Here is a 16,125-nt window from a genome sequence, read left to right as displayed (position 1 = left end):
TACATTCCAATATATGAAGTTGCAGCTGGCTGCCTTTACCACCACCCTGCCCTGCCCTGGCAAGCTGCAATGGCAACTGGCAAAATGACAAAGCAGTAACCTCCAGCCTCATATGGTATGTCTGCTGGGAAAAGGCAAGGAACCAAACATGTTGTTGTTGTTTTTCTAAAGACTCAGTCTGCTCTTAACCTTTGTGAGAGCAAGCTGCATACTTGGAGCTGTCCATGGTCCTGCAACTTCTGGGCTGCCTTCCTCTGTGGTATCAGATGCAGAATCTTAGAGTAGGAAGTGACCCCAAGGGTCATCTAGGCCAACGCTTTGCAATGCATATTGCAATCTATTGCCCAATGTGGGGCTTGATCCACGACCCTGAAATTAAGAGTCTCATGCTCTACAGACTGAGCATGAACAAGGCAATTACCAATAAACTCACTACTCACAGGTTGTTGGCGGATATGTTTTATTTGTTAGCTTTTAATAAAAGGAAGAGCTATTCCTTGATACCAGCTGCTGCATAAAGAATCCCCAGAGAAGTGCTGTGGTAGAACTGAAAAAATCACGCCTCCTTTCTTTTTATTAAAGGAATTTTTGAACCCATTTTGCTCCAGGCTGGAATGAGGAAGATAGAAGGCATGAGAATGGAATTAATAACAAGAAGAATTACAAATTATTCTGCAGAAAGAAAAATGCAAGTTTTGCCACACATACAAGAATGCATTTCTGCACACAGTTATCTGAGAGTAGCGCCTTCGGAGGGCCACTTTCAGGTAGTAGATGAGGCCAGAAACAAAAGTGAGCAGAGGGGGGGAAAAGTAAATGTTACCTTTGTCTACTAGTCTAAATGTACTCACACACCCATCTCTGTTCTCCACCCAGACAAGCAAGAAGCATGCCAGGTACAGGCAGGAGTCTGAAGGGTGGGCAGAGGAGCCAGGGGAATAGGAGGATGATCAAGGGGAAGAGGCCGGTGATTTGTGGGGTTCTGTACCAGACATGTGGCAGAGGGAAGAAGAAGAGTCAGAAATGGGAGAAAAGGAGGCAGGGAAGTGTTACAGGAAGGCACAGAGGTGGAAGAGACAGATGCAGAGAGAGCTAGGCCATTAGAATCTCCTCTGCTTCTTCCCTTGCTGTCTCCAAGGACAAGGAGGGGTTTAAAGGGACAGGAGCAGCTGGAGCTGTAGTACAGGAGGTCACCAGCTGCTGGCATCACAAGTGTGGGTATGTGTGCTGAAAGGGGCATGTTTGCATTGTTGCTCCAGATAACTGGGTCAGAGCACAAGCCTGAAGAAGGAGATGCCTTGCTAGCTATTTAGCAGGAGCAGTGCACGTATTTTTTTGCACCTTAGAGACTGATGTAGTTGAATGCTTTGACACTAAAGAACCAAACGTCCTATCACATGTCCTCATTGTGAGTTGTGTATGCTTGGGACAAGGCATCATCAGAGTTCAAGGATGTTGTCTAGCCAGGCAAAATGACTTAAGGAGGGTACACAGCAGCACAGTTCCGGAGTCTGGCTTAGGGAAAATCCTGAGGGCCAGATAGAGAGGCTGAGGGGGTGTGCGCACATTGCCATTTCAGGCTTGAGGTGCTCAATCCCTTCATTGCATCCATAGAAACAAACTCCTGTTTCAGCCATTTCATGCTGGAGTGTCTCTCTGAGGAAACTTTTATATAACTAAGCTATTTCACAAGAATGTCAGATGTAAGAATGAGCAAGATAGGTAGGATTCTACTAGTTTGCTTAGTATGAATACATTTGCTCCTGTTTTCTAATGCTTCGGCCAATGAGCACTTGTATTTTACAAGCAATGTTGCAGCTTTTTAAACTTTAGACTACCTGTATTGAAGTTCTGATTGCGGTGCACCCAATATTCCCTCTTCCCTATGGTATAATATTTGACTGCCTTACACCAACTATTTGACCTTATTACACCAACATTTCTGACTTGCGTTTTCATGAGATTTGAAGAAAAAGAGAAACAACTTACTAGGCGTGCAGCTTTCGCCTCCTCCAGAGATCCTGTTGGAATTGTGGTGAAGAAAGATTTGTGCACCGCTGTGTGTTTCTCAGTATCTTTGGGAGAAGTGGTGGGTGATTTGAGTGGTGTTTTCCCAGGCGTTGGGCGAGGCAAGCTGCTGTCAGCTGTAGGAGACATTTTGCTGTCAGCTGTAGGTGACATTTTGCTGTCAGCTGTAGGTGACATTTCCTCACTTGTGAAATGAGTAGTGGCAACATTTGGGGATGGTGTACTTGCTCTGGCAAACATACGTGCCCGCTTCTGAGATCTGAGAGAGGTAGTGAGAGCAGAAGCTGCCTCTGTGTTCAATTGATCTTCTGGTGGTGGCGGCAAATTTCTGGGTGGTGATCTGGGCACTGAATCAGGAGGCACCATGCCAGGTGGTGATGTGGGCACTGTTTTCTCCAATGGCGGCTGAGATGTCAGAGGTGAAATTTCTTGATCTCCAGAATTAGTAGACTCAGGCAAAGGTGTTTCTGAAGCTGCAACAGTGGAAACTTTGCCTTCTTCTTTCCCCTTTCCAAAACGTTTTCTGGAAACATTTAGTGGTGGCTTAAAAGCTCTGGCAAACAGAGGTGTGCGCCTCTGAGATTTGAGCGATGTGGTAGGTGCAGAACTCAGCTCTGTTTCATCAGTGGCTGATGTTCTCTCAGAGGTTGGACTGTCATTAGTCACAGGTGAAATTTCCTTACTTCTAAAATGAGTCATTGAATGCTTTGGAGGAGGCTTGGTGCTGTTTATCTCTTGTGGTGTATGGATGGAAACAGATTTTCCAGGCTGCATTTTTTCCACTGATAATTTCAAAATCCCTTTGGGTGATTTTGACTGTTCCCCATCATCACTTGGTGATGGCGCAGCAGATGTTTGAGGGGTTATGTCTGATGGAGATACCATCAGTGTGGTATCTTTCTTATCTTTGATTCTTTTCCTAGGTTTAGTTGCTGAAGGGGAAATGGGTGGTGGTGATTTTGGTGGTGGTGGTGGCGGTGATGGCGATTCCACAGTGGTCTGGGGTGATACACTGCTATGGTGTGATTTTTCTTCATTTTCAGGTGTAACTGTTATATTACCAGCTGCATCTACCTCGGTATGATCACCTGCATGTTCCTTAGTGTCTGATACAGGGGCCTTCTTTTTCTTCCAACAAGGCAACCTGTGCCAGAATTTCTTTTTCTCCTCTGACTTGCTTGGATCTGCTTTCTCGGAGTTCTCTAATGCTTGGTCCTGGCTTGGTTCTAGAGATGGTTCCAGAGATGATTCATCAGATTCACCTGGAGCAATTGGCTTGGGTGGTTCAGTGGTGGGGATTTTAAAGTCTACTTGCACATGTGTCGGTGCTAGGGGTACGTTGACTCGCTGAAAGGCAACAATCAAACTGCATGTTAGTAATTGTGACATACAGAGAGTGGGATTGAGATAAGGAGAGAATCCATGGACAGCTGCAGACCCTCCAACTCTCTCATACCAAATATCTCTTGTTCCGCGGCCAAGTTCACACCTCCTTCATTTCTCAGGGTAGAAAACTCTACTCTAGCTGCACAAAGCTATACTGCATTCATTAATTTGCAGTGGCACATCTGGGGCTTCAAGAAAACCAAGATGTTCATTCTTTTGTTCTTTTGGCTAAAGATATGCTTCAAAAAACCTCTCATAACTGCTGTACAATCTGTTATAAAAATGAGCTTCATCAGCATGAGAAGTGGCAGACAGTGCAGAACATGGCACCTTACTGCCTATGGCTGTGCATCAGTATGGATGTACATTAGGGGCAAGATGCACCCATCTCCATAACTTAGAGATTTAACTTCCATAGATCAGGGGTACGGGGATTTAACCACTGTTTTTATCTAGCAAATCAAACAAACAATATTTTAACAAAGCATCCCTAAAAGCCAGTGTTATATCAGTGGAAGGGGAGAACGAGAGCTGACCTTAGAGAATTGGCACAGTTGACATGTGTGTGTTCAGTATAAATCTGGCAGCAAAGTTGGTGATCTCATGTGACTTGGACCCATAAACTTATGTTAGGCCATTGTAGATAGGACAAGAGCCAACAAGAGTGAGAGGGCAAATGGGTAGAGTGGTGCAGGTGGTGACATGATGCCACCCTTCACCCTAAGGTTCCAGGGTGGGTTGCAAATTAAAATGCAATATCAAAAACAATTTAAAATAACTTGGAATCACAAAAATAAAGTTGGTCTTAAAATTATACACCTCATGTGTCAAAAGCCAGGGTTAAAGAGGTGTTTCCTCAGCATTTGCCAGAAGCTGTACAATAAAGGTGCCAGATGCACTTTTGTAGGGAGGGCCTTCCACAGCTTTGCGGCTGCCACAAGAAAGGTCTTCTCTTAAGTTCCCCCACAAACCTCTGAAGGTGATGGAACTACCAAGAGGTCACCCTCTGATGATCACAGCACACAAGAGGAACTATAGGGAAGGAGGAAGACTTTCATATATTGGAGGCCCAAGGAAGAATTTTTGGCTCTGGACTTTTTGATTGTAATACAGTATGTGTTGCTTCACTTAGTGCAAAATGTGGCAAGTTACCCTTCTGGTGTCCTCTTCACCAGCTTGGATCTTTGTTGAGTTTCTCCAACATGGAAGGCCATTGCTAAGGGTTGAAAGGATGCACACAACCCATCTGGGCTTATATAATGTGAGTGTAGTTCTAATTGTAATCATTTTTTATACAGCTACTGTGGACTACAATGCCCAGAATGCAGTGCATTCTCACAAAAAAGCACATGTTAAAACATCCAGTCTGCAGAATATAAAATATATACATTGAAATGTCACAGGCCAGGTGGATTTTCCATTGAACTTCCTGGCTCTGTAAGCAGATTTCACCATGCTATTCTGTTGGCAGTTTTGTACCTTTCAGGGGGTTTTTGTAGACCACTCCCTTAATGACTGGTGACCTTTGGCCTTTCAGGTCCTGCTCCTATCAGACTTAGCCAGCATGGTCAGTGGTCATGGATGGCAGGTGTTGTAGTCCAACAACATCAATAAGAGCAAAGGTTCCTCAACTATGTTGTAGCAGATATGACACATCTTTTATATTGAAACTAATATACCCATATGGTTTTGACAACTTCTAAAATACTTGAATACTAAACTACTAAACTAAAATAGAGTTTTGTCTTTATTGATTTCAATGCGTTTCCCCCTCCTAATATTGCACTTTATTAAAAATTCTTGTCTTATTAATTGCCTGGAGGAATTCTGCTTACCTTTAAAGCAGAAGGCCTTGATCTTGTTTTGGTACCAGGTCGTACTGGCTTTGGAAAGTCCAGAGGAAAGCTTAGGCTGACTCGTGGCTTTAGTATAGCATTATAGCACTCGATATCTGAAATACAGATAGAAATAAGAAAGACCTGGTGGGAGGGAGGGGGGAACCCAACACCACAATGGTAAAGAGTGGTTTCTATGAATTCACCTATGAGTTCAGTCCTTAACAGATGCTTAAAAGGACAGCATAAGAATAGCCCTACTAAATCAGGTCAATAGTGATCTAGACCACCATCTTGTTCTCACAGTGGCCAACTTATGAGGAGCCCAAAGGCTGGACCTGAGCACAGCAGCCTTCTCCCCACTTGTGAGCAACTAGCACTGTGAGCAACTGGCATTCAGAGGCATATTGCCTCCAACCGTGCAGGTGCAACATAGTCATAATGGCTAGTAGTGCCATTGGTAGCTTTCTCACCCTGAATTGTCTAATCCTCTATTGCAGTGTTTCTCACACTTTCTTCTCTGGGCCACACTTTCTGAATAAGAGTTTCCTCAGGCCGCACTGAATTTTTTATTGCTAAGAAATGCATTGGAGAACAGAAGGTAACAATTCCTAGCAGTGTTTTGATTTAGAATGCAGAATACAGCTACTTTATAATATGATCATGGGACACCCAGAAAGCATAAAACAATGCAGCTAACATAAGAACAGGAACCATTCCCCAAATATTATTTATTTATCAGACTTACATATTCCGCCCTTCATCGCAAGATCTCAGGGCGGTTCACAAGATAAGAATGCAAGGTAAAGGCAAAAATAAATCATTAGTAATGAAAACAACAAAACAACCCCCTCTGGCCACCATGCTCTCATGGGGAAAAATGGGACACTTGGGGGTTATACACCTGTGTGGGTCTGTCTAGCAAGATATGATCTTTCAGGTTATATGTGTGTTTGGATGCATTGTTCTGAGAGTCTGGCTCCACCTACTGCTGGATTGAAACAGTTTCCCACCTTTGCTTTAAATCCCATATTCACAGAATGCTGTGAGGAAATGCCAGATTCATTTCTCTAAATTGCAAGTGGGAAAGAATAAATGGCTCATTTCCACAAATCTTCACTGGGCTCTTGAGAATAAATACAAGTGCTGATAGTCAGCTGTAGATATTGGTAGGGTGGGCTGTGTGTCTTAATGAGTCTGGTCTCTAGATGCTGTTGGACTACAACTTGCAGCAGCCCAAATCAGTGGGCTAATTTCCAGGGAAGATGGGAGATGTAGTCCAAAAGATCTGGAGGGCACTCATCTAAATAGTTAGAATTTCTCTACCACTCCCTCTCTACCCCACAATATAACACAATAAGAACATTTCTTCAGTGTGTGCCCTGCCCTGCAAAGCAAACTCTCTGATCTGATGTTCACCTTCATACCTGGGATGTATTTTTCATAAAGTGGAGATCCTCTATATTTACTACAAGAGAAAAAAACAAACAGAGAGAGGCATTGTCATATAGACTGTTTTACCAATTCTAAAGACATTATCCTTTTTTCAGTTTTAAATTATTATTATTATTATTATTATTATTATTATTATTAGCAGGCACAAGGTAAAAAGGTTAAGGTAAAGGAGCCCTGGATGGTTAAGTCCAGTGGAATTCAACTTTGGGATGTAGTGCTCATCTCACTTTCAGGCCAAGGGGGCCGGTGTTTGTCCACAGATAGCTTTCTGGGTCATGTGGCCAGCATGACTAAACTGCTTCTGGTACAACGGAATACCGTGACAGAAGCCAGAGCGCATGGAAAAGCCGTTTACCTTCCCACCACAGCAGTACCTATTTATCTACTTGCACTGGCGTGCTTTTGAATTGCCATAAGTGTATGCCTTAGAACAGGCTTCCTCAACCTCGGCCCTCCAGATGTTCTGAGGCTACAGTTCCCAGCATCCCTGACCACTGGTCCTGTTAGCTAGGGATCATGGGAGTTGTAGGCCAAAAACATCTGGAGGGCCGAGGTTGAGGAAGCCTGCCTTAGAATGACCTTCATTTGGGAACTGAATAGATATAGAATGATTGAGTTACGTTCCTAAACAATAATATTGTTATAATTTATTTCTTATATCCCACTCATCTGACTGGGTTACCTCAGCCAATCTGAGTGACTTCCAACAAAATATAAAAGAACACAAGAAAACGTCAAACATTAAAAGCTTCCTGAAACAGGGCTGCCTTCAGATGTCTATGAAAAGTCAAATAAATGAGTGCTTATCTCTACAAAGGTTCAGTGAGATCTTCTCTTTTCTGTAGTAGCAGTTTATGAATTCTGTCCGCCACCTCGATCCCCCACCCCCATCATCCTAATTATCTACCGTTTCAACACTCATCCTGGTAACCAAAACAGAAGTCAGGTGGGATTTATTCTAAAGACCTGGTTGTATGCAAAATCCCTTTGGATTCCTTGGAGCCTGCGGCAAGTTGAATAGAGAAGAAATTACTTATTTGGTGTACATATTCCAGAACATCAGTGTGTCTGGGCATGAGTCATTTAGATAAGTGAAAACAAAATAAGCACCTATTGGCCATTTGAAATGAAAATACAATTAAAGGCTGCAAGGTCTGGTTCATATTTACTACTGTGATACTATTAGCTGGAGAAATATTTAATAATGTTATGGTCATGCAATGAGGACAGATTTTTTCCCCCTCTAGGCATTTGTTCAGCTGATAGCTAAAGCTGGTTTTTTGGTTTTTTTTTAAAAGGAGCACTGATAGCTAGAAGATGCTTTCTAAAATGGCCATTGATGATTGGTTACTGCTAGCTATCAAGCATGCCTCAATTGGTTGGGACCTGGAACCCTGAGATTTATTTATTTATTTGCAGCTGGCTGAAAGGAGGAGTTTCAATGTGGTTTGCTTTTGAGGAACTGACACTATGATACAGATAGGTAAAGGTAAAGGGACCCCTGACCATTAGGTCTGTTGTTGCCAACTCTGGGGTTGCGGCGCTCATCTCGCTTTATTGGAGCCGGCGTACAGCTTCTGGGTCATGTGGCCAGCATGACTAAGCCGCTTCTGGCAAACCGCAGTGCACGGAAACGCCATTTACCTTCCCGCCAAAGTGGTACCTATTTATCTACTTGCACTTTGACGTGGTTTCAAACTGCTAGGTAGGCAGGAGCTGGGACCGAGCAACAGGAGCTCACCCAATTGCGGGGATTCGAACCGCTGACCTTCTGATCGGCAAGCCTTCGGCTCTGTTGTTTAACCCACAGCTCTACCCGCATCCCTCTATGATACAGATAAGCACCATCTATTCTGATAGTCAACACGCCCCCCCCCCACCGCTCAACCTTATATTTGTAAATAGATATTACAAAGTAGTGTAAGTCTCTTTTGCTCTCTCCTCAGGAGGAAATTAATCTGGTGCTTGAAACTTTGCTCCCATCTTCCCCCCTGCTAGTGGCAGCACTGAGACTGAGAAGCTGACCCCTGACCCCCAACTGTGCTGACAGTTGTTAGGAAACCCATATTCCCCTCACAGAGCTACATACAATCCCCAGAGTTTCCTGGGAAGAGGGACTGGCTGTTAAACCACTTGGCAAACTATAGCTCTATGAGGGGAACAGGGGTCTCCTACAAGCCTCAAATCCCTAACAAACTACAGTTCCCAGGATTCATTGGGGGAAGTCCATGATGACTTCAAGTGGTTACAGTGTGATGGGGCCTAATACATACCCTCCAACATTTCTCCGATTAAAATATAGACGTCCCATTCCATAACGATAACTTTACTATTTATACCCCACACATCTTGTTGGGTTGCCCAGCACTCTGGGCAGCTTCCAACATATATAAAAACATTTTTAAAAACCTTCACTATACAGAATTGCCTTCAGGCAGCTCAGGGCTTGGATACTGTATCTCCAAACCCTCCAACATTTCTCCAATGAAAATCCTATGGGACATCCTAAGGAAAAGCGGGACATTCCGGGATCAAATCAGAAACCAAGATGGCTTCTCTAAATCAGGGATATCCCTGGAAAATAGGGACACTTGGAGGGTTTGCTAATATATAATATATGCTGGCAAGGTTGCATTGTTAGATAGTTATAGAACAGCTGCAGGGAACTTCTTTCATTGCGAAGGAAACATTTCGTTGCCATCAACCCTGCAGGTGACACATGCTAGTTGTGCATGTGACCAAAGGGAGCAACAAATGTGAATCTTGCCACTGTACAATAGGCTGCTTTCTTCACACTCACCCGCCTCTCTCTATGTACCATCCAGGCAAGAAAGAGATAATATCAGAGTTCCAGGATGCATTCTAGCCAGGCAAAAATGCTCAAGGAGGGTATGAAGAAGGGGCAGTGAGGGGTGTGGCCTGAGGAGAGACTCAAGGGCCAAATAGAAATGCTTGTAGGGCCACATTTGATCCCCCGGGCCTGAGGTTTCCCACCCCTGTAATAAAATACTATATTTCCCATTGTCAGCTTCTCTTATTTCCACTGCATTCATCAGCATATTTTGTTTGGGCGGGGGAGCAAAGTTAGGATGGAGGATTACAACTCTGGTGGGACCAGCAGAATTGATAGAAAGAGCTGAAGAATGATTTTTGTTACTTTCATAATTCTTCCCGCGCCCCCCCCCCCTAAAACTGTGAAATGATTTTTCTCAACAGCTTTTAAAACATTTGAAAAGGCATATGTCTTTTTTCCTCTCTTTTTGTGGCCTTGTTTCGTTTCTTCCCTTGTTAATTAAACCATTCATCCAAAACAGGCATGGAAGAGAAAGATCTAATTTATGGACCTAGCCCAGTGAAAAGAAACAAAATTGAAGAATAAGCTGGACTGTTTAGAGGATTTATTACAACTGTGGTTGAAAGCCTTTTGAATAAGCTTGAGTGGGAGACCTGCAAAATGTGGCAACTTAATATTGCATCAAGGAGATGAGGGTAATGAGCTGGATCCTTGAAACAGAGGTAGGAGCAATTATTTGAGTTGCAAAGCTTCCTATGGCATACAGATGGTCCTATTCTGCATTACTAAGACCACAATAAGAGTATGCAGGATCAGGCCAGTGGCACATCTAGTCCAGCATGCTGTTCTCAATGGTGGCCAATCAGATGCTTGTGAGTATTGATTATGATTAATCACATGGCCCTGGAGGGGGTTGGGGAAAGTGTTGTGCAGGATTCACTTTTACTAACCCACTGAAAATGTCGCATTTCAATAGCACTGGATAAAAACAGGGTGGAGAATTTCAGGTGCAACTATGGATCCAGTTGTGAGATAGATAGATAGATGATAGATAGATAGATATGATTTTCAAGTATAAAAAACTATGAAAGCAGCAATAACAATATTTCCAACCCGCTCCCTTTAATATTAATATTCTTAATATTAATATAAACAAACCACAGTTCCCTGGGGCTTTTGAGGAAACCCATGACTGGTTCAAGTGGTATGAATGCTGCTTTAAATGAAATGTGCAGATAGGGGCCTTGTTTTAAATGTGTGCCTGTTTATGAAGCTCATCTCCAACATCTGGCCCATGGGGTGATGTAGGTAATTCACTCCACCCTATGAGTCACCATTTTGTACCTGGCTCTAGTTCTGGTCTGCTCAAAAATAAAATAAAAATCCCTGAAGCAGTTCCTGCAAAATCAGTTTTTCTGCCCGACCCTGAATGGATTGCAGGTGGGGACAGGTTGCACATGAGTGCACATGCATTGCCTTTTAAATAAATAAATCTGGAAACTCCACTTGTCTCAATCCAGCATCACCTCTTTCTCAGGACAAATATTTCTATATCCAGTGCTTAGATCAAAATGTGCAACACAATGGCTTTCCCAGTTCAAGGCAAGGAAGTTGAGGAAGCTGAGTTCATATTCTTTGGGGCAGTGGTCATTGCTGCCTATTGGGACTGGCAGGACAGAAGGCACGGAGGCCAACAGTAGGTGGCACCAGAGTCAATGACAGCCAGAACCACCCTATGACTTTCTGTAAGTAAAGGTGCAGATTGGGGGGTGGGGGGTGGGCAGCAAACTGAATGTGATGGAGGAGAAGGAAATGATCCTGGAATTGCTTTGTGAATTTATGCCCTGTTAACAGCTGCAATTGGGGCTGGATCATAACTTGGATTACCTGACACGCTGGTCTACCTCGGATGTCTGCTCTAAGCTCTTGGCTGGAAGGTGTTGGGCATTGGCTGGAACATTCTGGACATTGGCTGGAAGATGGTGAGTCTTGGCTGGAAGGTGGCGAGTATTAGCTCCCTCTGAATGAACTTTCTGGTTGTTTGCAGGTGTTTGACTGAAAAGACATTGAGAGAGGATTAGGGATGTGCGTGCTAGCCCAAACCCCCCTCAACATTCCCAGCAGCCTCAAGCATTGGGCAGAAGGTCCAGAGGAGGAGGATTTGCATGTGCATCTGAAAGAGAATCCACCCCACAACTGATAATTCGCAATTGTGTGGGCTTTCTAGTCATGGGGAGGAGTCCTTGCTTGTTGCACTCCTTACATACTTCTACACATTCAACCGGGGTGGGGGTGGGGGGCTCCAAATGCTGTTGGATTCCAACTCTCTCAGAAAGCATGGATGATAATCATGGATGAGGGGGGTCGTCGCACAAAAGCATTGGGAATGGGGCATTGCTGCCTCATCCTTGTACCAAAAAAGCAACAACAACCCAAAAACTTTGGTGCCCTTTGCAAAAAATATCATGTGTGAAGCACCTTATACTAGATCTATTACAGGGGTCAGCAAACTTTTTCATCAGGGGGCCGGTCCACTGTCCCTCAGACCTTGTGGGGGGCCGGAATATATTTTGAAAAAATAAATAAATGAATGAATTCCTATGCCCCACAAATAACCCAGAGATGCATTTTAAATAAAAGCACAAATTCTACTCATGTAAAAAGACCAAACAGGCCCCACAAATAACCCTGAGATGCATTTTAAATAAAAGGACACATTCTATTCATGTAAAAATACGCTCATTCCCGGATCGCCCGCAGACCGGATTTAGAAGGCAATTGGGCCGGATCCAGCCCCCTGGCCTTAGTTTGCCTACCCATGATCTATAACAACTCTTCATTTCTTGGGCAGATTATACTTTGACAACAATTCAGGACCAGCATTGCTTAAGAAAGGATGGTTGTTTTTGGTTTTTTAAATTATCTCCATTAGAGCCATTTTTCCTGACTACAGTGGTAACTCGGGTAACAGATGCTTCAGGTTACAGATGCTTCAGGTTACAGACTCTGCTAACTCAGAAATATTGCCTTGGGTTAAGAACTTTGCTTCTGGATGAAAACAGAAATTGGGTGGCGGTGGCGCAGCAACAATAGCAGCAGCAGCAGCAGCGGGAGGCCCCTTTAGCTAAAGTGGTACCTCAGGTTAAGAACAGTTTCAGGTTAAGAACGGACCTCCAGAACGAATTAAGTTCTTAACCCGAGGTACCACTGTACTTCAGAGTGAGACAGCAAAGTTTCTTTCATTGGCCTGGCTGAGATCAAATACTATCTGGTTCTTCTCCTCCAATAAGTGCCTGCAGCAACAACTACACTTGTAACAGTATGAAAGAGCTAGTACCTGACCTTTCCGATTTGCATCTTCTTACCTCATTCTATTTTTTCTGTATCCTGACTCTTAAATGATAATCCACTCTGGTCCCATTAGCACTCTTCATTTAACACAGTAGCATATCACTTTAAACAGCTTAGCTTCCCCTGAAGACTCTTGGGGACTGTAGTTCTGAGTGGTTCACCAGTCAATTCCTCATCCCAGAGAACTCAGAGAACTTTAGCCGTGTGAAGGGAATAGGGGCCTCCTAACACCTCTTAGCATCCTTAGCAAATTACAGTTCCTAGGATTCTTTGGGGGAATGCATGATTGCTGAAAGTGGTATGATAATGCTTTAAATATATAGTACAGAAGAGACATATTATAAAGCATCAAGCTCCTGAATGTGTTAGCAGACAGGCAAACAATATCTCTTTCTTTCTATCTGTCTGTCTAGACAGGTGCATAGCGTGATAATGTTTAGTCAACTACTGAAGAAATTTTTGCTTAGGAAGGCTTTATCTGCAGTGCACCCAGTCACTTATGGAATATCAATTTTACATCTGATGATTTTTCCCCCCCGGAGTTTGCTGGTATGCTTTTGTTGTTTTGAGAGCTTGTTGAATTGATTTTATTGCTTTTAGAGCTTGCATTTTTGTGTTTTGTTCTGTTCGATCATATATACTGCTTCAATGGCTTTATAAGGTGGAAAAGTCTATAAATTTGCATAATTACCTACCCAAGGATTAGAAACATGGTGCCCTCCAGATGTTAGACTACAATTCCCATCAGCCTTAGTGGTAAATGCTGCCCATCGAGACTGACAGGAAGAAGGCACAAAGCCTAACAGTAGGTGGAACCAGAGTCTGTGACAGTCAAAGTCACCCCTTGAACAAAGAGGAAGCAGGTGGAGGCAGAGCCCCATTCACCCAAATCTATTTAACATGATTATTTTTTAAAAGCATGTGCAAAAGAATAGCCATGAGAAGAGGCAGGTGATCAGGTTCAGGTCTAAGATCTGCAGACAGGAAGGGTCTTCACCCACTGCTGTGGTACTGTTGAAGTTTTACCTCCTGTAATTGCTACTTAATCCAGAAGGGAAGCTGCCAACGGCATTGAAGGCAGCATTCTCTTAGAGTGATTAGAGCTTTGGAGTGGAGAGGATTTTCACTGAGATTGCAACATGGGTGAAAGGGTTAACTCTCCTTCCTAGGCACTGTAGACCTGTTGCTGTAATTGTCATAGTTGTTGTTCTTGTTGTTGTTGTTGTTGTTAATCCAACCCTTCAAATGCATTCACATATTCGCTCCTTTCATTTACTCCTGCAGGCGGAAATGTGGAGATGGTAATGATCTTGGAGTTGTTTTGCGAGACTGTGCAAAACACCCTGTTAACAGCTGTGCCTGGGGCTGGAACATAACTTGGCTTACCTGACCTGCTGGTCTGCCTTGGGTGTTTGCTCTAAACTCTTGGCTGGAACATTCTGGGCATTGGCCGGAATGTTCTGGGCATTGGCTGGAAGATGGCGAGTTTTGGCTGGAAGGTGGTGCGTACTGGCTCTCTCTAAACGCGCTTTCAAGTTCTTTGCATGTTTTTGCCTGAAAAGACATTGAGAGAAGATTAGTGATGTGCATGCTAGTCCCACCCATAACATTCTCATTGGCTACAGGTTTTCATGAATTGGGCAGAAGGTTCAGAGGGGGATGGTTTGCATGTTCATCTGAATGAGCTTAGAATCTTCCCCACATTTGGGAATCCCAATCGCATGGGCTTTCCAGTTGTGGGGAGGAGTCCCTGCATGTTAAACTGAACACCCAAAGAATACTTTTTCAAACTTTCATGTTGAAAGTTTGGAGTGGAGCTGGAACCTCCAAGGACATAGTGACCAGGCAGATACACACCTCTCCATGCTCCTTACATCAACCTGTGCTCTTTGAACACCTGTCTTACTTGTATACTGAACTGGGCACTATACATGGGAATAATAAACTCCATGTGGACTGACACCTTGTCTAGATTTTATTGGTGTTTCCATGTAGAGGATTATCCACATTTCAGAACGATGCCCTGAATTGCAAGATTATTTCACCTCACCAGCTTGTTGCTTCTAGCCAGACCGGGAGAATTCATTTTTCTGTTTCAGGCATTTCCTTCCCTTTTTGCTGAGGATTCATATTGTGAAGTCATCCTGAAGAAGCCTGAGCAGGAGATGCTGCTGCTGATGTCATAAAGAGACAGAGAAAATGAATGAAGGGGAAGGTTGAGATTCCATTTGGTACAACCCAGATACCATGCTAAGAGGTAGTTCAAGTTAAATCTTACTTACACTCCTTTTTCCTTGTGACTCTTGGTCTTGATATTGTGTGGTGGTTTACTAGAACATCTGTTGCAGCTCTCCAAACAACAGCAGCACATTGCCTTCATTAAATTGCAGATGGGTTTTGGACCTGGGTGATTTGCTGCAAGTCTTAACTTGAATGACTGGAATAGGAAGTTGGTTGGGTTACTGCCAAAAGGTTATGCTGTGCTACATAGGTGGATGGTCTCTGGCTGTTGTAGGAAAGTAATTGGCCTGATGGATCTGGGGTTGTGGCGCTCATCTTGCTTTACTGGCCAAGGGAACCAGCGTACAGATTCCAGGTCATGTGGCCAGCATGACTAAGCCGCTTCTGGCAAAATCAGAGCAGCACACGGAAACACTGTTTACCTTGCTGCCAGAGCGGTGCCTATTTATCTACTTGCACTGCGTGCTTTTGAACTGCTAGGTTGGCAGGAGCAGGGACTGAGCAACGGGAGCTCACCCCGTTGCAGGGATTCGAACCGCCAACCTTTTGATCAGCAAGCCTTAGGCTCTGTGGTTTAACCCACAACACCACTTGCGTCCCCCCTGACTTACTTCTAGTCAAAAGAGTGGGCCTTTCATTTTCGCCTCCTTAATCTCAGTGTTGTCCTTGTATACCTTTGTAGGAAGCAGAATGAGGGCAAAATGAGAATTAGCTGGCTCAGTCCACCATTGCCTCCACCTTCCATTGGCCTCTCTGCCTTCTGCCCTACCAGGCACCAGCAAACACTGGCTATAATGTCACTGGCTACAGAGCCAGACCAGGTTTCTGGTTCTGATGTTGGTGATTAGTGGACCATTGAACCTGAGGCTGGCTTTTGAGCTTTTAACTTCAGGTCACCTCTCATCATCTCCATCCCTCTTTGAACCCCTAGAGCCTCTTAAAAGGCCATCTCATTGGCCTAAAAATAGCAGTATTTGATGACCTCCTGGAAAGGTTGTGTGGGTGGTACTCAGTTCCCTAAGATCAGGGGAAGGT

General features: G+C 43.9%; 1 protein-coding gene across 3 annotated transcripts; it reads right to left on the bottom strand.

Moving 5' to 3' along the window:
• Nucleotides 1-443: 443 nt before the first annotated feature.
• LOC310669489 (uncharacterized protein) lies at nucleotides 444-15,018 on the bottom strand. Of its 3 annotated transcripts, none has more exons than XM_083423651.1 (9): nucleotides 14,895-15,018; nucleotides 14,236-14,403; nucleotides 11,386-11,553; nucleotides 6,677-6,717; nucleotides 5,998-6,021; nucleotides 5,250-5,365; nucleotides 2,200-3,375; nucleotides 1,990-2,151; nucleotides 444-982 (listed from the first exon to the last, which is right to left on the bottom strand). In XM_083423651.1, exons 1-9 carry the CDS (start codon nucleotides 14,933-14,935, stop codon nucleotides 848-850), a joined length of 2,031 nt encoding a protein of 676 aa, XP_083279777.1. In that variant the 5' UTR covers nucleotides 14,936-15,018; the 3' UTR covers nucleotides 444-847. The 3 variants fall into 3 exon arrangements, with proteins under 3 accessions (XP_083279777.1, XP_083279779.1, XP_083279778.1); XM_083423653.1 differs by having other exon boundaries at nucleotides 444-609; nucleotides 14,895-15,017; XM_083423652.1 differs by lacking the exon at nucleotides 5,998-6,021 and having other exon boundaries at nucleotides 444-609; nucleotides 1,990-2,144; nucleotides 2,194-3,375; nucleotides 14,895-15,016.
• Between the last annotated feature and the right edge of the window lie 1,107 nt (nucleotides 15,019-16,125).

Source organism: Podarcis tiliguerta, assembly GCF_965153285.1.
Source record: "Podarcis tiliguerta genome assembly, chromosome: Z".
In the NCBI taxonomy this organism is placed as follows: Eukaryota; Metazoa; Chordata; class Lepidosauria; order Squamata; family Lacertidae; genus Podarcis; species Podarcis tiliguerta.
This window is presented reverse-complemented; position numbering and strand designations above follow the sequence as displayed.

What these genes read in the sequence shown, in the direction of transcription:
- LOC310669489 (XM_083423651.1), bottom strand. Translation starts at nt 14,935, where the DNA reads ATGAATTCTCCCGGTCTGGCTAGAAGCAACAAGCTGGTGAG. An exon ending in AGAAGCAACAAGCTGGTGAG is followed by an intron (nt 14,404 to 14,894) that starts GTGAAATAATCT and finishes ATGTCTTTTCAG; the next exon opens with GCAAAAACATGCAAAGAACT. An exon ending in GAGGTAGACCAGCGTGTCAG is followed by an intron (nt 6,718 to 11,385) that starts GTAATCCAAGTT and finishes TTTCTCTTGTAG; the next exon opens with TAAATATAGAGGATCTCCAC.